This window comes from Misgurnus anguillicaudatus, chromosome 2, assembly GCF_027580225.2.
Source record: "Misgurnus anguillicaudatus chromosome 2, ASM2758022v2, whole genome shotgun sequence".
In the NCBI taxonomy this organism is placed as follows: Eukaryota; Metazoa; Chordata; class Actinopteri; order Cypriniformes; family Cobitidae; genus Misgurnus; species Misgurnus anguillicaudatus.
In genome coordinates, this window is record NC_073338.2 from 16,526,210 (window position 1) to 16,553,441 (window position 27,232).

General features: G+C 36.4%; 1 protein-coding gene across 1 annotated transcript in view; it reads right to left on the reverse strand.

The window, feature by feature from the left end:
- LOC141368963 (NLR family CARD domain-containing protein 3-like) overlaps window positions 1-15,590 on the reverse strand; it is a 68,891-nt gene extending 53,301 nt beyond the window's left edge. The window contains exons 1-4 of the mRNA XM_073873822.1: window positions 15,515-15,590; window positions 15,259-15,350; window positions 8,860-8,955; window positions 477-534 (exon numbers count right to left, since the gene is read on the reverse strand). Of these exons, the coding sequence (XP_073729923.1) occupies window positions 477-534; window positions 8,860-8,955; window positions 15,259-15,311 (207 nt within the window). The 5' untranslated portion in view covers window positions 15,312-15,350; window positions 15,515-15,590. The remainder of the gene's footprint in view (window positions 1-476; window positions 535-8,859; window positions 8,956-15,258; window positions 15,351-15,514) is intronic.
- Between the last annotated feature and the right edge of the window lie 11,642 nt (window positions 15,591-27,232).

The window sequence follows — 27,232 nt, forward strand, 5'->3', positions numbered from 1 at the left end:
TTTCGATGGCTTGCTTTTTGGAAAAGAGGGGTGGACTGCTCGAGTGCCATCATTCCAGGCCGAAATTGGGCCATATGAAAGTGTCAGATGTTATGATATCATTTTGAACTGAGGTAGCGATTAGCGGTTTTTGGTTCTAACTCTTTATAAATGACTTTGCAAACAAAACAGCCATTGGCTCTGCACTTACAGTACATACACCCCATCCTGAACACTGCAGTCACCAAAATGAGCAGCACCTTGTTGTAACCCTCACAAAAGATGTAATGTAATTGTTCTTATGCTATATAACACTCAAGATTTTGATGACAGCAGCAAAGTTTCATTTTGCTGTATAAATGTGTTTCAATTCTTTATGCTCTTTTAATAATTACTTGTTTTATAATGAAGTAACTCCATGTTTTGACTGACTCCAGGGTTAAACATAAACAGATGACAGAGAGGTTTGTAAAGTAAACATACATGAACAATCCTACCTGGAAAATAGAATCCATTTGCTTCTTGTCGAAAGATGTTGATCCAACTCTCCTTTTACTGTAATTTAAACAAATTAAATTCTTAAATTATGAATTTATATATTTTTATATTTATTCAATTATATGTAAGGAAATTCAGACACTAGGAAAGTAAAAAAGTACAATGGAAAGTAATACAGAACAGTAAACAACTGTATGAATGTGTTTATGTGTCAGTAGTATTACAGCACACTGAATGTACAGGTGAATACAAACAGATGATGTGATTTACTCCTCCCAGATAGCAAAATTGCTGTGGCCCAGATCTGGTTCACATCTGACACCTTCATCTGGCCCACCTTTGGCATGGAATGATGGCACTTGAGCGGTCCACTTCTTTTTTTCCAGATCTTTACCACAAGCAAACCATAGAAACGCCACATGTCAGCCAAACACAAAGCAAATAATGCAGATCTGGCCCAAACCTGGGTAATAGTTAAAGGGGTCATATGATGAGGGTGTTAGCATTGCCACTTTGTAGGTGTGAGCAAAAACAGGTCATTGAAATTTGGCTTTCATTATGATGTCATAAGGATATCTTATTAGAATAATACCGCCTCCTTAATCTGAACTCTGAAAGAGAGAGAAAATAAGGACTTGACAGCACAATTGAGTTTGAATTACAAAAAAAACACCATCATTGTGATCAGTGTTTACACTTTATCCGCTCATTTGCATTTTAAAAAACACACCCAAAACGACACATTTTTGGACTTGACAGCACAATAGAGTTTCAATTACAATAAACCACCATCATTGTGATCAGTGTTTGCACTTCATCCGCTCATTTGCATTTTAAAAAACACACAAAAAACGACTCATTTTTGCTCAGGCCTACAGGGTGGCAATGCTGGCATTTTCATCATATGACCCCTTTAATTTAAATTTTGGCCCAGATTCAGCCCAGACCCAACACCATTCACTGGCCCACACCTGGCATGGATTGATGGCACTTGTGTGGTCCACTCCTGTTTGAAACGTCTCGGCCACGAGCAAGCCAGAGTGATGCCACAAACAGAGTATGAATCTCAACCATGGTGACAATTAAATGACAAACTTCATGCTGCAATGCATGCTGGGTATTAACAAATTACAAATCTCATCCAGGACTCCCAGCATGCACTGCGACATGGCTAAATAATGAACTTTTTACAATTTTCTTTGTCACCATGGTTGAGATTCATAGTGTGATTCTTGATGTTTGTACGCCCGAAGTGTACAGCAGTTACTTTTTGCCAAAATTTCTAAAACTCCTTGATAACAAACTGCTGTGAAAGTGCTGGATCTCATATACAACATTGACAGAAAAATAAACTTCTGATGATTAAATCCTTTAATTAGATCATGATTTTTACCATTATATATCAACCACCACAGAATTGCACTATTAACTGTACATTACCATAACAAATGTGTTTTATACACACAAAGTAAGGCAACCAAGAAAAATTGGCAAAGAAGTCAAGGGTCCAACTAAAACAAACACTAATCACAATAATGGTGACTTAAAATTAAACAAAGCATCAACATCTAAACCTAATAAGTGAATTGTGTTTTCTACAGCAATATTTTTACTGAACATTCAGAAATAATGTTCTATAACAGTTTTAATATAATAAAATGCAATGTTTCGCTATCATTTACATAACAATCAAACAAGTTAATATAATAAACAGTTGTTGTTTTAAACATTGTGTGAACATTAAAACAGGACATTGTCATAACGATTAAAAATGGTAAAATGTAACATTCCTTTAACGTTCAGACAACACAGAAACGTTCTTAGAACTTCAAGAAAACTGGACACTTTTTATGTTGGCAAAAAGTTTTTGGGAATGTTGGGAACTTTCAGGGAACGTTCTTAGAACTTTTCTCTGTTAGATGGGTAAATGGATCACTTCAGACTCACACACACATGAGCCGTTGCTTACTGTGCCATATGTTTGCCAAAACCGGGCCGGATACGTTTTAAAAGAACTGGGCCACATTTGCTGCAACATATGTGGGCCACTTTAGACACAAACCCACATGAGCCGGTGCGTACCGTGCCATATCTTTGCCAAAACTGGCCCTGATGCATCTTTATACAGCTGGGCCACATTTACAGCATCATATATGGGCCACTTCAGACTCACACCCACATGAGCCGGTGCTTACTGTGCCACATGTTTGCCAAAACCGGCCCGGATATGTTTTAAAAGAACTGGGCCAAGTTTGCTGCAACATATGTGGGCCACTTTAGACACAAACCCACATGAGCCGGTTCTTACCGTGCCATATCTTTGCCAAAACTGGCCCAGACACGTTTGTAAAGAGCTGGGCCACATTTGCTGCAACATGTGAGGGCCACATTTGGTTTATTCCAAGATTAGGCTTTGTCTGTTGTGCAGCATTTTTGCCAAAGGTGGCCCATATTTGTTGTTTGATATTTGGGCCATATTCACTATTTGTCAGATGGGCCACTTTTGGTTCATATTCAGATGACATGTTGCCATGGGCACCGCATCTTTGCCTTAAAAGGCCCACATGTGATTTGATATATGTAGCCCATTTTTGCTATTTTACATGTGAGCCACTTTAGGTTCACATCCCTTTTATTCGGGCCATAAGAAGACCAGCAGTGCCGCATCTTTGCCTGAAGTGGCCCACATGTGCTTGCTATCTGGGCTCTAAACCGACAGACAGATGAAGTGATTTACTTCTCTAAACCGTCAGACAGAAGTGATTTACTCCTCTAAACTGACAGACCGATGAAGTGATTTACTTCTCTAAACCGTAAGACAGATGAAGTGATTTACTCCTCTAAACTGACAGACCGATGAAGTGATTTACTCCTCTAAACCGTCAGACAGATGAAGTGAATTACTCCTCTAAACCGACAGACCGATGAAGTGATTTACTTCTCTAAACCGTAAGACAGATGAAGTGATTTACTCCTCTAAACTGACAGACCGATGAAGTGATTTACTCCTCTAAACCGTCAGACATATGAAGTGATTTACTCCTCTAAACCGTCAAACAAATGAAGTGATTTACTACTCTAAACCGTCATACAGATGAAGTGAATTACTCCTCTAAACCGTCAAACAGATGAAGTGATTTACTCCTCTAAACCGTCAGACAGATGAAGTGATTTACTCCTCTAAACCGTCAGACAGATGAAGTGAATTACTCCTCTAAACCGTCAAACAGATGAAGTGATTTACTCCTCTAAACCGTCAGACATATGAAGTGATTTACTCCTCTAAACCGTCAAACAGATGAAGTGATTTACTCCTCTAAACCGTCAGACAGATGAAGTGAATTACTCCTCTAAACCGTCAAACAGATGAAGTGATTTACTCCTCTAAACCGTCAGACAGATGAAGTGAATTACTCCTCTAAACCGTCAGACATATGAAGTGATTTACTCCTCTAAACCGTCAAACAGATGAAGTGATTTACTCCTCTAAACCGTCAGACAGATGAAGTGAATTACTCCTCTAAACCGTCAGACATATGAAGTGATTTACTCCTCTAAACCGTCAGACAGATGAAGCGATTTACTCCTCTAAACCGACAGACCGATGAAGCGATTTACTCCTATAAACCGTCAGACAGATGAAGTGATTTACTCCTCTAAACCGACAGACCGATGAAGCGATTTACTCCTATAAACCGTCAGACAGATGAAGTGATTTACTCCTATAAACCGTCAGACAGATGAAGTGATTTACTCCTCTAAACCGTCAGACAGATGAAGTGATTTACTCCTCTAAACCGTCAGACAGATGAAGTGATTTACTCCTCTAAACCGACAGACCGATGAAGTGATTTACTCCTCTAAACCGTCAGACAGATGAAGTGATTTACTCCTCTAAACCGACAGACCGATGAAGCGATTTACTCCTATAAACCGTCAGACAGATGAAGTGATTTACTCCTATAAACCGTCAGACAGATGAAGTGATTTACTCCTATAAACCGTCAGACCACCCAAGCCAGCAGTGCTTGGTGGGGCAAATGTAAGCCCCATATGGGCTTGCAATATGAGCCCCAAGCTGGTCTTGCACCCGGGTTTCATGCTGGCCCCATCTGACTTAGCCCACATGAACCTTCTGTAGAAACTAAAGCCAGTGTGGACTAAACCAAAGTCAAGTATGGGTGTGGTTGGGTTGAAGAAGTGATGAAGTTAATTAGATAATGAAGAGATGAATGAAGTGATGATTGACCATTAATGATAAAACACCTGCTGTTAATAAACAGAATCACTAAAGAAAGATGAACAAGAAGAGAATAAAGAGAAAAAAATCCAGCAGAACCACAACATCTACAAAAAATAAATAAACATTTCTTGGTGGAGCTAATGTAGACTGCAAAATTCCCAGTGTTAAATTAATGCTGCTCAGTGTTTAGATCCACATTACAGGGTGTTAAAAAGTAACACTGAGGCATTTTTATCTTACTTGTAGAGTTATTTATTAACTTAGGTCTAGATGTTGGCTGTTTCATTAAAAGTCACCATCATTGTGATCAGTGGTAGTTTTAGTTGGACTCTTTACTCTGTTCTTAACTTGTTGTTTTCTGGTTGCTCTAACTTGGTGTGTTTAAAACCTGTTTGTTATGGCAACGAAAGAGACTAAAGTGTCCAGTGTGATTCTGCGGTGGTGGTGGTTAGGATATAGTGTTGATTGTCATGTAAAAAAACTAATATGCTATTTTAGTTTGCTTACCGAAAATATTTTTCTGTCAGTAATGTGATACTGAAGTATGATATCTGGCACACTCTTATCAGTTTATCATTTTAAAGAAAGTTGAAGTACTGTATAGTTCAAAATTAACTGTTGTCCAATTTAGACACCCAAATATAAAGAATCTGAGTATGGATCTCAATAATGGTGACCATAAAATGAAAAGCTTCATGCTGCAATGCATTCTGGGAATCAACAAATCTTATCCAGAACTCCCAGAATGCACTGCGGCATGAAAAAAAATCATGAACATTTTGGCATTTTTCTTTGTCACCATTGTTGAGATTCATACTCTGAGACTTGATGTTCGTGTGTTTAAGTTACATCATGGTTAATCTAAGTACACATTGTTTCAAAATCTTCAGAATGACAAACCGCTTTGAGAGTGCCAGATGTCATACTGTAACATCACAATACTGAGAGAGACCAATACATCTGCTAAATGAGCAAACACTAAATGAATTAATACATTTTCTAGATGTTCAACATTACATATCAACCACCATAACAGAATTGCAACATGGTCTCTTCTTTACCATAACAAATATAAGACACAAAGTTATAGCAGGCAGAAAAAACATACAAAGAGTCAAGAGTCCAACTAAAACAACCAATGATCACAATAATGGTGACTTTAAATGAAACATCTAAACCTAAGTTAATAAATAACTCTACAAGTAAGATCTAAGATCTAAAATGCTTCAAGTGTTACTTTTTTAACACTCTGTAGTGTGGATCTATATAAACATTAAGCAGTGTTAATGTTAATTTAACACTGGGGATTTTGCAGTCTACATTAGCTCCACCAAGAAATGTTTATTTATTTTTTGTAGTTGTTGTGGTTCTGCTGGCATTTTGTGTTTATTCTCTTCTTGTTTATCTTAGTGATTCTGTTTATTAACAGCAGGTGTTTATCATTAATGGTCAATCATCACTTTGTTCATCTCTTCATTATCTAATTAACTTCATCACTTCTTTAACCCAACCACACCCATACTTGACTTTGGTTTAGTCCACATTGGCTTTAGTTTCTACAGAAGGTTCATGTGGGCTAAGTCAGATGGGGCCAGCATGAAACCCGGGTGCAAGACCAGCTTGGGGCTCATATTGCAAGCCCACATGGGGCCTACATTTGCCCCACCAAGCACTGCTGGCTGGGCAATGAAGTGATTTACTCCTCTAAACCGACAGACAAATGAAGTGATTTACTCCTCTAAACCGTCAAACAGATGAAGTGATTTACTCCTCTAAACCGTCAAACAGATGAAGTGATTTACTCCTCTAAACCGTCAAACAGATGAAGTGATTTACTCCTCTAAACCGTCAGACAGATGAAGTGATTTACTCCACAAAACCGTCAGACAGATGAAGTGAATTACTCCTCTAAACCGACAGACCGATGAAGTGATTTACTCCTCTAAACCGTCAGACAGATGAAGTGATTTACTCCTCTAAACCGTCAGACAGATGAAGTGATTTACTCCTCTAAACCGTCAGACATATGAAGTGAATTACTCCTCTAAACCGACAGACCGATGAAGCGATTTACTCCTCTAAACCGTCAGACATATGAAGTGATTTACTCCTCTAAACCGTCAAACAGATGAAGTGATTTACTCCTATAAACCGTCAGACAGATGAAGCGAATTACTCCTCTAAACCGTCAGACATATGAAGTGATTTACTCCTCTAAACCGTCAAACAGATGAAGTGATTTACTCCTCTAAACCGTCAGACAGATGAAGTGATTTACTCCTCTAAACCGTCAGACAGATGAAGTGATTTACTCCTCTAAACCGTCAAACAGATGAAGCGATTTACTCCTATAAACCGTCAGACAGATGAAGCGAATTACTCCTCTAAACCGTCAGACAGATGAAGTGATTTACTCCTCTAAACCGTCAAACAGATGAAGTGATTTACTCCTCTAAACCGTCAGACAGATGAAGCGAATTACTCCTCTAAACCGTCAGACATATGAAGTGATTTACTCCTCTAAACCGTCAAACAGATGAAGTGATTTACTCCTCTAAACCGTCAGACAGATGAAGTGATTTACTCCTCTAAACCGTCAGACATATGAAGCGATTTACTCCTCTAAACCGTCAAACAGATGAAGTGATTTACTCCTCTAAACCGTCAGACAGATGAAGTGAATTACTCCTCTAAACCGTCAGACATATGAAGTGATTTACTCCTCTAAACCGTCAAACAGATGAAGTGATTTACTCCTCTAAACCGTCAGACCGATGAAGCGATTTACTCCTATAAACCGTCAGACAGATGAAGCGATTTACTCCTCTAAACCGTCAGACCGATGAAGCGATTTACTCCTCTAAACCGTCAGACATATGAAGTGATTTACTCCTCTAAACCGTCAAACAGATGAAGTGAATTACTCCTCTAAACCGTCAGACATATGAAGTGATTTACTCCTCTAAACCGTCAAACAGATGAAGTGATTTACTCCTCTAAACCATCAGACAGATGAAGTGAATTACTCCTCTAAACCGTCAGACATATGAAGTGATTTACTCCTCTAAACCGTCAAACAGATGAAGTGATTTACTCCTCTAAACCGTCAGACAGATGAAGTGATTTACTCCTCTAAACCGACAGACCGATGAAGCGATTTACTCCTCTAAACCGTCAGACATATGAAGTGAATTACTCCTCTAAACCGTCAGACAGATGAAGTGATTTACTCCTCTAAACCGTCAAACAGATGAAGTGATTTACTCCTCTAAACCGTCAGACAGATGAAGTGATTTACTCCTCTAAACCGTCAGACAGATGAAGTGATTTACTCCTCTAAACCGTCAGACAGATGAAGTGATTTACTCCTCTAAACCGTCAGACAGATGAAGTGATTTACTCCTCTAAACCGACAGACCGATGAAGTGATTTACTCCTCTAAACCGACAGACAGATGAAGTGATTTACTCCTCTAAACCGTCAGACAGATGAAGTGATTTACTCCTCTAAACCGACAGACCGATGAAGCGATTTACTCCTATAAACCGTCAGACAGATGAAGCGATTTACTCCTATAAACCGTCAGACAGATGAAGTGATTTACTCCTATAAACCGTCAAACAGATGAAGTGATTTACTCCTCTAAACCGACAGACCGATGAAGTGATTTACTCCTCTAAACCGTCAGACAGATGAAGTGATTTACTCCTCTAAACCGTCAGACAGATGAAGTGATTTACTCCTCTAAACCGTCAGACAGATGAAGTGATTTACTCCTCTAAATCGTCAGACAGATGAAGTGATTTACTCCTCTAAACCGTCAAAACAGATAAAGTGATTTACTCCTCTAAACCGTCAGACAGATGAAGTGATTTACTCCTCTAAACCGTCAGACAGATGAAGTGATTTACTCATCTAAACCGTCAGACAGATGAAGTGATTTACTCCTCTAAACCGTCAAAACAGATAAAGTGATTTACTCCTCTAAACCGTCAGACAGATGAAGTGATTTACTCCTCTAAACCGTCAAACAAATGAAGTGATTTACTCCTCTAAACCGTCAGACAGATAAAGTGATTTTCTCCTTAAAACAACCGATAAACGGTTTTACTCCTAGAAACCATCACACTGATTCTCACCTCATGTCTTCTGAGCTGAAGTGAATTGGAAGGCCCATTGAATCATCACTCTTCATGGACACACAGCTGGATTTAGGAGATGTTCCAAGAATCAAACTAAAACACAGCAACAATTAAACAATTTTAAAATCTATCTCAAGGTTGACACTGTTAAAAAATCTGTAGTTTTTATGAAGAAATACTGGCAGATGTGGTTACCAGAACAATTCTGTAAAAAATACAACTTAAAAACGTTAAAACAACACCACCACAGTTGTATGCATTACAGCGAACTTTTGTAAATTTTACAAATCTTACCTGTATACAGAATTTCTTTGATTAATTAATTGTTAAAAAACTCTTATTTTTTAATGGTAAAATGCAGATGTGATTGCCAGACAACCACCCTAAAAATACATGAACATGTGAACACCTTTTTGTATTTCATTAACTAATATAATTTTATTAATTTCTTAAAATATGCAGAAAACCACTATAATCTAGGTGATTGAATAGGCAGCTGCACAAAGAAACAAAGTTCGTTGTGAAATTACTACAAACTGTTTTCTAATTATTTGCCAACAACTTAAAAAGAGACAGTGCATATACACAAAGATTGTATCATACCAACAAATACAAAACAACATCAGGGTAAGTTTTTAAATCGCTCAGTGTCTATGAGTCCATTTAACAGAGTTAAAAAGTGACACTTAAATAATGACATGATGAATGAACATTAATGATGAAATAGAAAGCAGTCAAAACACATTTACAACTAAACTACAGACAAAATCTTAGATAAACATTAACTGTATAAATATAACATATAAACACACTCAATCGCTCAAGATCTCACCAGATTAATACAATTATATTAATTAATGAAATACAAAAAGTTGTTTACATGTTCATGTATTTTTAAGACGGTTTTCTGGCAATCTCATCTGCATTTTACCATTAAAAAATGTTTCTAAACAGTTAATAAATCAAAGAAATTCTGTATACAGGTAAGATTTGTAAAATTTACAAAAGTTTGCTGTAATGCATACAATTGTGGTGTTGTTGTTTTTACGGTTTTAAGTTGTATTTTTTACAGAATTTTTCTGGTAACCACAGCTGACAGTATTTTTCCGTAAAAACTACAGATTTTTTTACAGTGTAGACACAGCAGTAAAATTTTTATCTAAATTTGAGATGTATCTAAATCCATATAATTGCATTGTATTGATGAAATATATATATTTTTAATTCAGAATGTCTGTCATACAGAAAGATGATTTAATTTTAATATACACACACAAGTCAAGTACAGTCATAAAATGTCTAAAAGATCTACAGTATTTGTATCTATCTGTAGTTGTTACATTTTTCTTGAATTTAAAAAATTCTTTATGGTGTCTGCATGTCTGAAGGAACACAATTTAATTATATGATGGTATGCTTTTGGCATTTTGTTTTAATGAGTTTTAACTCATTAAAAAAAAGCATACCATCATTACTTTTTTGTTCGTGATCCCAGAGAAGATTGTTAGTGTCCTGCAGACAATACTGTAATTGTTCACCTCACCAGGGCTTCAGACTTACAGTATAAATGTGCTTATACCTCAGGCTTCTCTTCAACTGATCCTCACCCTGATACCATTCATAAAACTCTGTTTAGCTATCAACACCCAACACTAAACTGTTAAAAAATAGTGTAGAAATGACAGTATTACTGTCAGCTGTTTGCCAGTAACTTACTGTAGATTTAAATGTATGTTATTTACTGGCAACAATTTGTTCAAAGTTAAATGAACATTAAACATTAACAAGTCTTTTTATTTACAGAATAAAACTTTAAAATAACAGCCTCATGCAAAGCATTCTGGGAACCAAAATATGAAGGAAACAGAAAAAGGTTGATGAGGATTTCTGGTTCCCAAAATGCTTTTCATGAGGCTGTTATTTTATTGCTCTACTCTGTAAAACAAAGACTTGTCCATGTTTAATGTTCATTCAACCCTGATCAAACTGTTTCCAGCAAACAACACACATTTAAATCTACATAAGTTAATGGCAAACAGCTGCATAACTACAGCAATTTTTTTAACAGTAGTGATAAACCAGTGGTTTAAAATCTCTCATACTCCCAGGGGCGGTTTCCCGGACCAGGATTGGCTTAATCCAGGACTACGCCTTAGTTTAATTAGGAAATATAACTAGTTTTAACAAACATGCCTTACTAAAAACATTACCTGTGTGCATTTTGAGATAAAACAAAGGGCACTGATGTATTTTAAGATATGTCAGTGCAAGTTGTTTTCAGTTTGGAGAGCTCTTAAAAGTGATAGACTTGTGACTATAACGCACACATAATTTGACATCAAAAATGTTTTAAGTAACATGTCATATAATAATGATTGGTCAGGAATATGTGTAACATTATTTTACACAATCATTCCTTGTTCTACTGTAAATTCAGAAATGCATATGCTGTCCACCCACCATGCTTTCAGTGACCCCATTTTTTCTTTGAAGAACAGTTCATCTGCAGGAGTAAAGCTGTGCTGCTGATAGATGTCAGTGCTCTCCTCACTGCCAGTCAACTTCTTTGGCAGCTAACATTATGAGATTAGACACTTCTAGCATATGATTATGCTTAAATCAACTACCCCAGTCAGCAAATTTCCTTTGGCAAAGACCTGGCCCAAATAAACAGCTGGCCTGTGGCCCACTTAAGAAAGTGTTCCCCGGCCCATATCTGGCCCACTTCTTTTTATTCACATCAGAACCAAATCTAAACCAGAGGTGTAGGGTCCATGTGCCATGAGTGGGGGTCCTCTCCATTGTTTTGTTCCAATCACCTGGATTTGCTGGTTGGCACAGTTTTTCAGCGGGAGGTGATTGGAACAAAATACTGGGGAGGACTTTTGCTCCTGGCACATGAATTTTACACCTCTGAGTGCAACCCAAATGTCAACCAGAACTCGTTGTTTTCTACGGTGTGCCATATCTAAAACAGATGTGGTCCTCATGTATTTTTTGTTATGTGGGCCATATACCTCAAAATGACATGTGAACCACAAGAACATTCTCGCCATTTCTGAAGCTATGGCAAAACCGATATGGTTACCATTTGGCCCATATATGTTCAGCCATGCCATATCTCGACCAAATGTGACTGCTAAAAACAACATGTGGCCCACATACAGTATGCTTGCTATCTTATGAACAATATATTTATGTTTTATTTTTGTGTTACTTTTTTGTCCACTCAAGTTGCAGCTTTAAAATGTACCCCCAAATAAAAAATCTTTAAATTTAAGTTACATTTAAACTTACTGTTTTTTTATTCGCTTTGGTACTATTTTCACATGTATGTGGTAAAACCTCACAACTGTTACTACAAAACTCAAGGCAGATCATCAAATAGTCTAGTTTTTTCAAACATGTAATTACATGTTCAATTGACTAAGTACAACACACAAAATTATACATTCACTTTTTCACCACACTTAATCATTGTGTCATCAAATAAATACCTTTCATATGAAGTAATTCACAATGCAATGCTCACAATACTTTTGATATGCTTCTCATCTCATTTGCGTAAATACATTTGACCAGCACTAAATCCAACTGAATGATTAATCACTGAAACATTTGGTAAACCTATTTTCATTTCTGCAATATACAGTATATGAATTTTGAGAATTACAGAAATAAAACCTGTGTTTGTACGAACATATAAATTATGTGTAACCTCACATGATACTGTAAATACTCTTTATTGCTAATTGATTTTACATAGTGGTACAGTAACCACAGTTGTTTATGACAGTAGATATACTGTAAAAGTGGGGGTGTAAACACTGGCAATTTCTTTCAACATGGAGCAGGACAGACAGCAAGGAATAAGAAGATCTTGTGGACAAGGGATTCGTCAGAGAGGTGGGCATGGGCACCCACAGAGAGGTCAAAGAGGGGGACGAAAATCTACGGCCAAATGCTCAAGACAGGCTTGATCCAAATTACTGTAATGTAATGTAATTTAATGTAATGTGTGCACAAAATTTTATGTTTTCACTCAGTTACATTATAGAAAGTAAACCTATGTTACAATTATATCTGAAAAATAAAAAGTACTGTAATTTGCTCAAATGAATGTAGAGGATGTCTTCATTGATCTTGATTACACATAGGATAGATATTTTGGAAATTATAGATTATGTAAGTAATGTAAGTGTATTGCCTAATGTGAAACTGTGTAATATGTATTTTTATAGTACTGTAGCATATTAATTTCAGCACTTTTAAAGGCGAAGTCCACGATGTTTGAAAAATGCGTTGGAAAAGGAGACGGGCCGACTACCAAAACACACTTATAGCCAATCAAATCAAATCAAATGCCGGGTTGCGTATGTGTGGGGCGGGTCTATCAACAGAAGGTCCAGATTCTATTGGGGTAGGGGCGTGTTTGTCAAATATCAACATTGGCTTTCAAACATCGTGGACTCTAGCCTGGTTAGCCAGACCTACATCAAGATGTAAGGTCTGGCAACTCTTAACACAAACGTCTCAATGCAAGGGGCGGGATATAAGGTTGTCCCTCAAAATGCCTCTGTACGCAATAGGATAGCGCTATGACCAATCAGAGCAACGAAGAAGGTGACGTATGAGTCCCCTGCGTTTCCCCAATATCAAACTTTTACCGTAACCAGTCGGCAAAACTCCAAACATCTTTCTTGCTTAAAAAGGACTTCAGTAGGGTTATTTGCTCTTCTCTCAAAGAAAAACATAAGTCTAAGTCCTCCAGAGTCGCGGCCAAAGCCGCTTCAAAAGAAAGCTGTTCGCCAGCAGCAGCAGCCATTCTTTGTTTTCAAGTAGGAACCGTCGCAGGCAGCTCTGTCGTCATCATGTTAAGCCCGCCCCACAGACGCTACACACGATGTGATTGGCCTGACCAAATTTTGGTTTTTGGAGCTGTTAAGTGTATTGTGAGTGCCTAGACTAAACCCTGGCAGCAAATATATTTTGCGGCCGCTAGGGTGCATCTAGATTTCTAGACTACGTGGACTCCGCATTTAAGGATGATTTGAAACATGTATCTTGCATTGTTTGCTGTTGGATGAACTGATTGTTAAAAGTACTAAACTGAAAAAAGATCATACCGTTGTGTTTCGGTGAATAAACCAAATGTTCTCACTACATATTACAATAATCTTCCATTTGAAATAATGATTATGTGGACTGAAAACATGTGCAACTTACTGAAAGCATTACATCAGGTTTTGAAAGAATGACTAGCTGTGTTATCAGTTTGGATTTTTGTATTAAGAGTTTTGAAAATGTACACCTTACTTGTGAAAATAGTAGGCTACCAAAGCGAATAAAAAAACTGTAAATGTATTAAAATCATTCATCTGCTAAATATTTATGGTTACTTAGTAACCTACATGTTGTCTTTTAAAAGTTAAGATCTGTGTTATATTTAAAAAGTACACATGAGCATTGACGGGGATTGAATCCGGGTTGCTGAATGTGCTGTTTAGAGCACTGATCACTAGGCTATGAAAGGATTTAATCTATATAAGGACTTTCCAGCTATTTTATGGTTTGTTATTTGCAGCAGTATTATAATTTTAGTAAGTAGTAAATTCTTCATACATTACCGCTTTCTCTTTAACTTTGATCGATTTGATTCACCCTTGACCTCTAGGGCTGCTCAAAGTCCACGCGCAATTATCTTGACTAGGGAAATCTGTATCAAATTAGTTGGATTGCGTAAACTTCGGCTGCGTCCGAAAACTCTAAATTGCTGCCCTCTGAGGCAGCTTTCCAAGGCAGCAAGGCATCAAGGCATGTCCGAATTCAATGTTTGGTTTACTTCCTGTCTCCTGAGATACCTATGCGTGGACGTACATTAAGAATGTGATTGGTCGAGTCCGGTCGAGGTTGAAAAAATAAAATGGCGGCCAAGGACACGACTGGACCACCAATTTAGTGTAAATAAAGGTATATTTTTACTTTTTACACCTTTTAATTGCATTTCTAGCGAGAAATTAGTATTGTAGTTTTCAAATATGTGATTAGTTATCACAAAGGCGCTCTCTGTTTAAATTTCAAACACGCTGCCTTAGAAGTGTGTCCGAAAGTCTTTCTCTGAGCTACCTTCATGCCTCCGAAGTCATTTCCTCATGAGGCAGCGAGGCAACGAGTCACTGCCTTGAGTTTTCGGACGCAGCATTCGTTTACCTTTTTTGCAACCGCTTTAGCCTCGCGTTCTTTGTTAGGTTAAGTCAAGTCGAGTTTGTAACTTTAATCCTCGCTTTTCCAAGCGAGTTTTATGAAATAGCCCTCTGATGATTGAAGTTTGTGTTTATTTCATGTTCACTTATTTCTGCTAAACACATACAAGACAAACTTTTAAAACTCTTTCACCTGTTCATTGCCTTTGTTTCACTTTCTCCAGAGAGACTCTTTCCAGAGGACATGACAGCAGCTCAAGTGTTGATTCTATACCTGCAAATAAACTGAACACACACAAACAAAGAAGCAAACTTCTTTAAAACCATTATTTTACATAAAGTATTTATTTAATAGTAACTGATATTAGATATTTTGCTTTAGCGGTTTTAAATGTTTATTAATGTTGTCTTATTTAATCTCAGAGCTTTGCGTGGAGTTCAGTTCTCACCTTTGTAACGCAGATCTTTACTTCCTCAATATAGAAAATCACCTGATGATCCTGATGTTAGTTTCACTTTTGCCTGTGTCTCAAGGAGGAGTCAAAACGAGACATACATTTAAAGGCACAGTACGCATTGTGCATTGACTTCACTTTTCCACGTGACCACGCTGTTGAGTAGCAAACGTTCAACAAAATGGCTGTTTTTTTTGGCTGGTGCGAAAATTCCAGTAAAAATGACTATTATCAGTTTAAAGTGTATTTAGTTGGAAGTTGCAGAAGTGGACAATACTTAGTTACGTTAGTTACATTTTCCAAGCATCTGTGCTTTATTAGGGTGTTTGTATTGGGAAAAATGTTACTTCATTCTAAAGCATAAAATCATACTTCGTATTTTTTAATATTGCATGTTAAAATTTATTTAATACCTAATTACATTAAAACTGTTTACTTTTACTTGAGTAAAAGTATGTTAATGTACTTAAATATTAAATGTAAAACAAAAACTTGTATTTATGAAATGTAATAGAGTAAAAATTATGATAATATGCTTTGGAATATATGTTTCCAAAGAAAACACGGATAAAATACAAATACTTGATAACCCATTTAACAGAGAAAAGTTCTAAGAATGTTCCCTGAAAGTTCCCAACGTTCCAAAAAACGTCAAGAACTTTCAGAGTTCAAACGTGGGAACTTTCAGAGAACGTTCTTAGTAATTTTCTATGTTAGCTGGGTAATTAAAGAAAAAGTTCATCCCAAAATTAAAATTATCTCATACTTTCTCACCTTCATGTCATGACTAGCTGTTTTATGTGAGAACCAAAGAGATTTGAAGTTACAGCTGTGCTGACATAGCATTTGAATTTAGCTTTAACATTTAGAGTTACATATAAGATAACACAGCAGCATTTATATATAAAATTATTTGTTTGTGTTCAGCTGAGAAACGAAAGCATATACATGAGAAAGGAAATAATGAGAGAAATCTTCCTTTTATTATTCCTTTAACATGACCAAGCATCTTCCAGGTATCCCACAGCTGATGCTGTTGACAAAGGTAGATGAGGCTTGTCCCTTAGTGACAGCAGATCTGAAAAATGTCTACCAAAGCCACTATCAAGAGAAGGGTACAGCTAAATGGTTGACTATGGGATTATACTATGCAGTATGTTGCCTTTATAAAATACTGCATGGGTAACATTCTTGTAATCTTTCTGGTAATCATAGTTTTCTTGTGACAGATGCAAGAGGTGTGTGGTAATATTGGAGTTTCTCTGACTGCTATTGTCCCAGTGAAGAACTACAGCGAGGAGGTTGAGTTGGATCCTGAAATGGACATCTTGCTATTCAATGCCTTGAATCATATTCTCAGAGCTGCTGAAGGATACTTTGATAATCAGGGTGAAGATGCAGTATCTGTTTAAGTAGACAGCTTTAAGAAGACAGTTAAAGGAATGAAAACACATATTAATAAATCCTTTGCAACTAAACTTTGTGGTTAATATTAGGTATTCCGCAATTATTTTCTCCTCTTACAGTATATCTTCTAGCCAGATGGAAAATAAAGGTACTACACAATGCCATAGAAAAAACATTTTTGGCTGTATGATTTGCAAAGAAACTTTCTGTTGAACAAAACTTTCTTTGTAGTAAAAAAGTTTGAAAACTTTATAAAAAAATAAGAAATAGTTTTCGAGGGATCCTTTGACTGAATGGTTCTTTGAAAAACCTGTGTTTTTATGGCATCACAGTCAAAAAAACTTTTGGAGCACCTTTATTTTTTTTAAAGGATAGTTCACCTTAAAATTAAAATTCTGTCATCATTTAATCATTCTCATGTTGTTCTAAACCTGTATGAATTTCTTTTGTCTGATAAACACAAAAGAAGATATTTTGATAAATGATGGTAAACATACAGCAGATAGTGACCATTGACTTCCATAGTAGGAATAAAAAATATGATGGAATTTAATGGGTCAACTGTGCGCTTACCATCATTTATCAAAATATTTTCTTCATCATTTATCACAATACTTCCAAAATATTTTTTATAAACATATAATGATGCCTTCGTGCTAATTAGATGCTGCTATTGCTATAGTACCTTAAATGTGTTCAGATATAATAGTCTACATTTTAACAATGTTTGAGATTCCATAGCTTTGTTTACAAAGATTAATAAATGATGATGTAAGAGCCATTTGTCTTGTTAAGGTGTCCACTAGGTGTCACTGTTCTATATTCAGTGAATATAGGTAGGAACCTTCCTTCAGGTGACAGGTGTTGCTGGAGGAAGGTGAACACACAGTTTTTTGACCGTATCACAAGGCCATGTTGTTACAACAATGCAACACATTAAATAAAATGAATACTCTGAGCATTCAAATGGTGAGTGGACATTGATTTAATGACATTTAACTTAAGCCAAGTGAGCGCGTACAAATACACCGTCCAGCAACCCTCAGCTGCTTTAAGTATAGACTTAGCTGCTTCAGATGAAGTGCAATTTTTGGTTGTTTGAAATGTTATAGCTTATATAATTCACAGCTTTCAAGAGAAAATTAACCATTCAGTACAGACATATGACTAAAACTGCCTTGTCTACATAGAAAGCATCCACAAACACCTGACATGATGACTATGTTAAGCTCTTGTTCAGACAGGCAGCACTTGGCACCCAAACCCAATTTTATGAAGAGCAAGCATGAATCTGTATGAATCTGTTTTGTAATTTAATATTTTGTAAATGTTAACATCTAAACCATCATGTTGGATTTGTGTCATTTATTTAGGAAACAACATTCTTATTAAGTCAGTCAGCGTTTTTCCCGGCTGCAGGCTGTTCAAAATGCAGCAACCAGGATGTTGACTGGCATACGAAAACATGACCATATCACCCCTATTCTTTGCTCTCTCAGCTGGCTGCCTGTACATCTTCAGATTGAGTATAAAATCTTAGTGATGGTTTTTAAATCTCTAAATGGGCTGGCACCCTCTTATCTTTCAGACCTTTTAAAGCACCACATTCCCTCTAGATCCTTTGGTCCTCTGATAAGCTGCTTTTCTCTGTCCCCAGGTCTCGACTAAAACTTAGAGGGGACCAGGCTTTTTCGGTCACTGGTCCCAAACTGTGGAACTCATTACCTCACCAAACTAGGGCTGTAAAGTCAGTTTCTGTTTTTAAAAAGGATATAAAATCCTATTTATTATCTAAAGCCTTTACCTCCTCTTGAAACCTGTTTTAGTGCCGTGTTATCTTTTACACAGTTTAACATTTCATAATTTTAAATTATAAATTTTTTATATATATATTTGTTATTGCTTTTCTTTTCTTAAAATGTATTTATGATGAAATTCTTAAAATTGCTTTGTACAGCACCTTGGACAGCGTCACGCTGTAGTTTGTGTGCTTTATTAATAAATAAACTAAACTAAACTTATTTATTGATCAATAAAATATGTTTTTATGACACTGCCACATTTTTGTTCTACATAAAATCATCCTACATAGTGTAAAGAATATTGTGAAAATATAATCTTGATATCTTTAATATTGATTGACCCAGCCAACATTGCTTTGTGGGGCCAATGTAGGCCCCATATGGGCTTGCAATATGGGCCCCAAGTTGGTTTGTCCGCGGGTTCCATGCTGGCCCCATCTGACTTAGCCCACATGAACCTCATGTAAAAACTGAAGCCAACGTGGACTAAACCAAAGTCAAGTATGGGTGTGGTTGGGTTGAAGAAGTGATGAAGTTAATTAAATAATGAAGAGATAAATGAAGTGATGATTGACCATTAATGATAAGCACCTGCTGTTAATAAACAGAATCACTAAAGAAAGATGAACAAGAGGAGAATAAAGAGAAAAGACCAGCAGAACCACAACAAATACAAACATTCTATAAAAATTATTGGTGGAGCCAATGTAGACAGTAAAATCCCCAGTGTTAAATTAATGCTGCTCAGTGTTTATTAAGGTCCACACAAATTAAATAGTGTGGAGTTAATCTGTGACTTCATCTTTTCTTTCACCATCTCTGTTTGATTTTTCTGTTTTTGATCTCTTTGATTTATTTAAAGTCACCATCGTGGTGATCAGTGTTTGTTTTAGTTGGACTCTTGACTCTTGGGTATCAGCTTGTTTTTTTCTGGCTGCTATAACTTTGTGTTTTATATTTTTGTATGGCAAAGAAGAGACCATGTTGCAATTCTGTTATGGTGGTTGATACATAATGTTGAAAATGTTGTTTATTAATTTAGTGTTTGTCTTTCTGAAAATTTTGAAACAATGTGTACTTAAAAAATTAACCATGGTGTTATTTTTTACACACAAACATCAAGTCTCAGAGAATGAATCTCAACAATGGTGACAAAGAAAAATGCCAAAGTGTTCATGATTTTTTCGTGCCGCAGTGCATTTTGGGAGTTCTGGATAAGATTTGTAATTTGTTGATACCCAGAATGCATTGCAGCATAAAGCTTTTCATTTTGTGGTCACCATTATTGAGATCCATACTCTGATTCTTTATGTTTGGGTGTCTAAATTAAACAACAGTTAATTAAGAATTATACAGTGTTTCAACATTTTTTAAAATGACAAACTGATATGAGAGTGCCAGATGTCATACTTCAGTATCAAATTATTGAAATAAAAAATATTTTTGGTAAACAAACAAACACTCAGTTTTTTTACATGACAATATTTTACACTATATCCTAACCACCACCATAGAATCACACTTGACACTTTCATCTCTTTCGTTGCCATAACAAACATGTTTTAAACACAAAAAGTTATAGCAAATAGAGAATAATAAAGAAGTTAAAAAAACAGAGTCAAGAGTCCAACTAAAACAAACACTGATCACAATAACTGTGACTTTAAATGAAAAAGCCAACTTCTAAACCTAAGTTAATAAATAACTCTACAAGTAAGATCTAAAATGCTTCAGTGTTACTTCTTTAACACTCTGTAGTGTGGATCTATATAAACACTGAGCAGCATTCATTTAACACTGATTTTTCTGTCTACATTGGCTCCAACAAGAAATGTTTAAATGTTTAATGCCGTCTTTGAACCTCTCTCACTGTACGACATAGGACCACCGATGGAGAGCCACGATCACAGAAATCGCGACGATAGTTTCACGATGGCAATTTTTCGTCTGGGACAGCCAATTATCGTGCAGTGTATCCCGGCCTTAAGATCATATGTCAAAGATTAAAATGAATCTGACAGTCATTATTTTTATGCAAGCTAGAGGGCGCATGACTTTAAACACATAACTATAGACGGGTTGCACGGCGACGTCACTAACTGGTTGCGCGCCCAACCGAGAGGCAGAAAGAAGAGAAGTGCATTGTGTTGTATGCTAGTAGCGGTGTCTGTAAGTCAAAATGCCAAGGAATTGTTGCGTGGAAAATAGTACCAACATAGTCAGTGCTGGGTGCCTGATGTTAACATACCAGTAGATGCGACTATTACGTTACTAGCATTATAATTATAACATTATAATTCATACATGTATCACAGTAACACTGCAAAAATAAAGACAGAAAAACAGATCCAACTAAAATCAAGTCTTATTTATATACAAACAATAAAGAACGCTTCAATAATTAAGGTTGTTGCAGTAGCGGATCAGCTCACCAATCGGGCTTTCTGCCTCCTGGATGCGCGCGCACCCTGCAATGTTTGTAAACTTGCAACCCCTCTATAGGTTCTCATCATCTGTTAATTTTTTTGAATGAGGACAGGTCCTATATTGTTCGCATGACAGTTGCTAAGCAGGTAGTAAAGGACTGGTGAACAGGTAAAGTCACAAAAACTAAGCACCCATAGTTGCATTTATTTACACAGCTGCACTTTGTAACTGGTGTAGCTGACACAGAAAAAGTGTATTTCTCACTGAATATTTTTGTTACCCTTTTTAAAAGTATTTGTTTGTTTGTTACAAATGTTGTTTAATAATTGAATGTTTATTTGAGTATTGTATATGTTTAACAATTGCCAATTGTGACACCTACTGGTGAAAATATGTAGCATCATATGTAGGTCACGTGTTTTTGATAACCTGCATTGAGCATTGGGAAAGCACGAGGTGATCACACGAACGGAGAAGTGTAAGATCGAAAGAAGGGTAAGATTAATAAGATTGTTTGTTAAGAAGATTTCTAATGTCTCCTGAATCCTGATTGGAAAGCACACGGTATGTTTGTTTGTGTTTTAGTTATTTTTGTGTATAATTTAAGGTATTTTTTGCATTTAGTATGTTTGACAAGCCATGATTAATCTACAATAAATGTAAAATTACTTCATCACAAATGTAATTGCAATTTTATTTTATTCTTTAGTTTTTCACGGTGCTCAGTTGATGTTTGTGATGACAAGGGGACAGACATTAAAACTGAAAATCTGAATCTGAAGGCATCAGTTGAAGCGTGCTTATTTTCTAATCACGGAGAAAAACTTCAGGAGCCGTTATAACTGGTTCATTATGTCTGCATATAAAGATTTGAATGACACTAGATTCACAAAAAAAGTATATGTTAAAACTTAAAATCTTTCTTTGGAGCAGGCATACTGTTTGAAAATTAAAAAACGCATTAACATAGCCCGATATTGGATAGAAAGGGGGAAATGTGCCTAAATATAATTGATTTGTTTAAAATTCTCCCTATGCATGAAGAATATTGCAAATAATAATTTAAACAAAACTGAAAGACTTTATCAATTGAGAGTTACCACTGGAAGTGAGATTTAAAAAGCCACCGATCACTCTCTATCAGTTATCAACACAATTCCAATTCATCATTATAATATAGAGCCATATTTTTATACTTTTAGATTTACTTTACCTTTTTATTTTACTTAGTTTTTAAAATGTAGTATTTACATCAGTCCCTTTGACTGTTTAGGGACCAGTAGCTTTACACTAACCCACAGAAATTACTATGAATGTACTGCACTATAATAAACGGTCACCTACTGTATTACTGGTAAGAAATCTGTAGAAACACAACTGCATGTAAATGACAATTTCAGTTGACTGTTTGACATGATAAGGGTTAGAAGTGCCAACTGTGGGACAATAAGGAAGCATTAACTGCACATCATCTAATATCTGTGCCTACTGTGAACTATACAGTAAACTGCTGTAGTGCATACTAGCCCTTATTATCTTTTTAGACATATCTCTTTAATTTAATACAACTGTATAAGAATGTCTAGGTTTGTGAAGTTCAAAAGATTTTTCAATTCACGTGTCACTACACATAGAGTAAGGTGTGCAATATGATAAAATATATGTATTCTCATTTTAATGAATTAAAATATTAAAATGCCATTGTAAATACTTTGTGGGTTCTTTGATTATTAATGTATATTGATATGATATCAGCACACAAGAACAGAGACTTATATGGGTGAGTACTGCAGTTGAACATTTTAACTCAGTAGTTACTTTTTCTAGGTGTGCATAGTCTCTACATTAGCAGGACTTTAGGCTGATAGTGAAAGTGAAGTAATGGCCAATGTACGGTAACCCATACTTGGAATGTGACCTCTGTAACCCATCCAGTGAAGAGTGAACACATGCACTGCAAGTCGTAAACAAACACACACCCTCCCAGAGCAGTGATAGATAGATTCCACACCAACAAAAGACACAAAAGCAAGCAAATATCTATTTGCGCTAAAAAAAAGTATAAAAATGCAATAGGAAAGATCTGTTAGATGCTCGTACTGCTGCTAAATATGTTTAAGTGTACCATCTTTGTCTACCTGGCTGTAAGACGTCACCCAATTGGCCCAACGTCGAAGTCCAATGGCGTGGTGAAGGTATCACGTGTTCTTTCCTTCCGTAGCGCTTCTAGAAGAATAATTCCATTTATTTAATTTATTTCTTTGACCTCTGTGGTTAAATTATAATCTGACTCCAATTTATAAGTAAGAATTTAGTGTATTATTCCAATTATCTGTTGATCATAATTTAGATATTGATTATTTACAAATTCCCATAGTCTTAGTTATTCGTTCATTAGGGACCCGGTATCGCACAGAGTATACGCCGGCCGTTGCGTATATCTCACGGACACAAAATTGTCAGTCTGATCTTAGTCAGAGGTTGCCGGGAAAACTAATATTTCTATGTCTGGCTGCTCCATGCTTGCTCCGATCATAAAAATAGTTACTTTAGTTTAGCTCTCATGCAACTTGCTAAGGCAGGTGATAGACATAAATCTGAGAGTTTTAATGAATGTGCCCCATGCTCCATTCGACCATCAAAACCCCAGTGTGACCATATCCTGACAGAATAATCTTGCGGTAATACCAGACTCCTTCTAATCTACTAGTCATAATCATTTCTGAAAGAATTAAAATAAATCAATACAATTTCTGAAGAATTAAAATGAATCAATTATAACAATTTATTATACCAGGCAGGTTCCAGCTTAAAGAATATCATATAATACAGAATATGATTCAATTCCAATTAAAATGATCAACAGTTGCAAAAGTTACAAAGTCATACCTGGCAATAGACACTCTGGCTACAGAGTACTTCTATCAATAATATATAATACACCCAAAATGGTGTAGGAAGATTCTTGTTAAAGGTTTCTTCCATGATGTTTGAATACAAACAGAGTGTGGAAGCTCCTGGTTACAGAATGCCTCCATAAGGTTTGAATTCACACAACGTGTGGGAGCTTCTGAGTACAGAATGGCTCCCAGAACATTTTGCCAGGCCACCTTTTATACATAGCTTGAGACAAAGACATAAAACCCCAGTTTGACCTGTACCAAGTGATACTAAAGCACACCTGGACAAAATCCAGTTTGACCTGTACCAAGTGATACTAAAGTACACCTGGTCAAAATCCAGTTTGACCTGTGCCAAGTGATACTAAAGAGCACCTGTTCAAACTAGCCAGAAGTATCTGGCAAAACCCCACCTCTACAAGAAATGCATATTTTATCCTAAGTTCTAAAACCTTGATCCATCTTATCTTAGACTTATAGAAATGAGACCTTTTTACTCATCGCACCATGACCTTTAAAATGAAACCAAACATGAATATAAATTGCAATCTCAGAACAACATATATACATAATATCATATATATTTCAGCAGATACCCAGTAATGTGAGCCTAAAGGCTAACAGTGCAAAAGCCTTTGTGATGAAGAGATTAGGAGCACAGAGTTTCATGTCTGTAACCAGTTCAACCTGAGGGTCAAATTTGGGTTAGCAACACCACCTGAGATTTAATGGTTTTATAGTGTCTCTTCATTAATAAACATAAAGTTTATTATATACCAGCTGTACTACACTGGCTGATATCATATCTGATGGATGTCCCTGTTTCAGAGTAAAGCACTGCTAAAGTGCATGATGCCAGTGGAAAGACAATACATTAATGGTGAGGTCTTGTTGAGACTATCAACAGCAGGGGTGCTCAAACTCGGTCCTGGAGGTTCAGTGTCCTGCAGAGTTTAGCTCCAACTTGCCTCACACCTATCAATAGGGGTGGTATCAATTCCACCGCTTTGTGATTATTTACCATACAGCCTGTCCGAATGCGTTTCCAAGAGCTGCCTTTATGCCGCCGAAGTCATGGCCTCATTAGGCAGCGAGGCAACAGGCAAATCTCAACATTAAACCAACTGTGACCTTACAGTCGAGATGTACACCCCCCAAACTGGTGGTGGCTGGTCAATAGGGGGCGCCGCCCCCAATGTTGGCCAGAGAAGAAAGCTACTTTAACATGTTACCGAAAAGTTAAATACATAATGCAAATTAATACAAAATAAAGTAATTTAGTTGTACTATTTTACTGTTAGTCATGTTACCATTTATTAAAAAAATTAAAACTTGATTTTGTTGTGTGTGTCGTGTGTGTGTCTGGGGTGTCACCCAAACGGGTGTGTATGTAGATCAGTAAAAGCATGACTTGAGGCTGAGCTCTAATTGGCTAGTTTCAGATCTGTCTTGCGCCCCAAACCCTCCCACTTATGTTGTAAGCAAATTAATATTGTTTTTTATGTCTTTGAACTCATATGATTGGATCGTTCTCCGAGTCTCATAACCGCATTGCAGATTGCCATGTAACTGCTAGATACAGTACTGATCAGTGGAAGCAAGTAAAATATCTTGAGATGAAACAAAATATAAATTTATCCTTACGAAATCATTCTTTACAAGGCGTTCAGTTGAATAATAAATAAAGAATGAAGGAGCTTGGAGCAGATTGAGCAGCAGGAAGTGATCGCGGTCAAGTTTACACTGTGTGCTTTTCCAGCTATGGCAAACAGTTGGCTGACATTAGCTGGATGCTAAGTCGGGACTTTTATTGTTTTCCATGTTTGCCGTTTCAAAATTTGTGTGATAGACTGCCTAAAATTAGGTGGCGCATTTGAGCTGCCTTTGCGTGGACATGATGCTCAGATAATCCGGTATTTTCCGTGGCTTGGTTAACTTTTTTGCAACATACTGGTCTGTGATCAGGCAATCAGAGCAGAGCTCAACATTATTATTCATGACACTTTAGAATGAAATGGTCTGGTGTTACCTTATTTAAAAGGCAAATCTTAGGGTTGTTATTGGACATGTAAAACCATTTCTGAATAATTTTGGCACTTAATAAAACAACACACCTTCTATGTAGATGTCAGAGAACTATTTAACATATTGTTTCAATGTATTTTTTGGTACGTTTGAAACTTTAAATAAATGTCTTTTATAGGGAGGATTTTTCTCTGCTATTCTGTGTCTATGTATTATCTTCAAGGTTAATTGATAAGAGGTATGGATGAAACTGCTGGAATTCTTGCACCCTGTGTCATCAAAGCACCCTGTGTCATCACACTTTTTTAATGCATGTTAGACAAATTAAAGAAATTGGGTGGGACCCTGCAACCATAAGCGTGAACTCTATGGGGTGGTTTCCCGGACAGGGTGTAGAATTATCCAGGACTAGGCCTTATTTATATTAGGACATTTAAGTAGTTTTTACAAACAAACCTTACAGATAAAAAACAAAAAAGAGTACAGGGAAATTCCCCTCTGCACTAAACTGAGGAAAGAACCTGCAGCAGAATCCTTTGTAAGGAATCAACAGTGCATATAAGGTAAATAATAATAATTAAATTCAAATAATAATTATGTCAAGTAGACCTTACAAGCAAGATTTGCAGGATTTTTCCTTTTTGATTTTAGGGTGTAGTAGACGTTGCCAAGCCTTATGTAAACTGTTTTGATTGGACAAAAGTTTAATCAAAAAGTGAAAGAACATTGAAAAGCAGTTCTGCACAGCGGCAGTCTGCTCTTAAAAGTAAGCTTTTTTATTTCTATCAAATACATGTTCTATGTATAGACTAGGACTTTTTTAGTAAATGTAACTAATATGTTTTTTTAGGCTATTTATACTGCCCTACAAAGCCAAAGCGCAGTAGCTATGCATTTGGTCAAAATTGAGTTAAGGGTTGAAATGGGCTTTGTGAGATCTGTTGTGTCTTGTGACAAAGTCTCCTGGTTCAATTTTGTCCCATTTCAGAGAAACGTGTGTGCCAAAATTGCAGTTACATGTTTGACTGGCTGGTGTAAAAAACTTCAAGGGCATTTTTCTCGGTTTCAGTGTTTGCGTAGTTACTGCACTTAGCCTTTGTAGGGCAGTATATGCAATCATTTTTTCATACGATAAGGGCATATAGCAACTG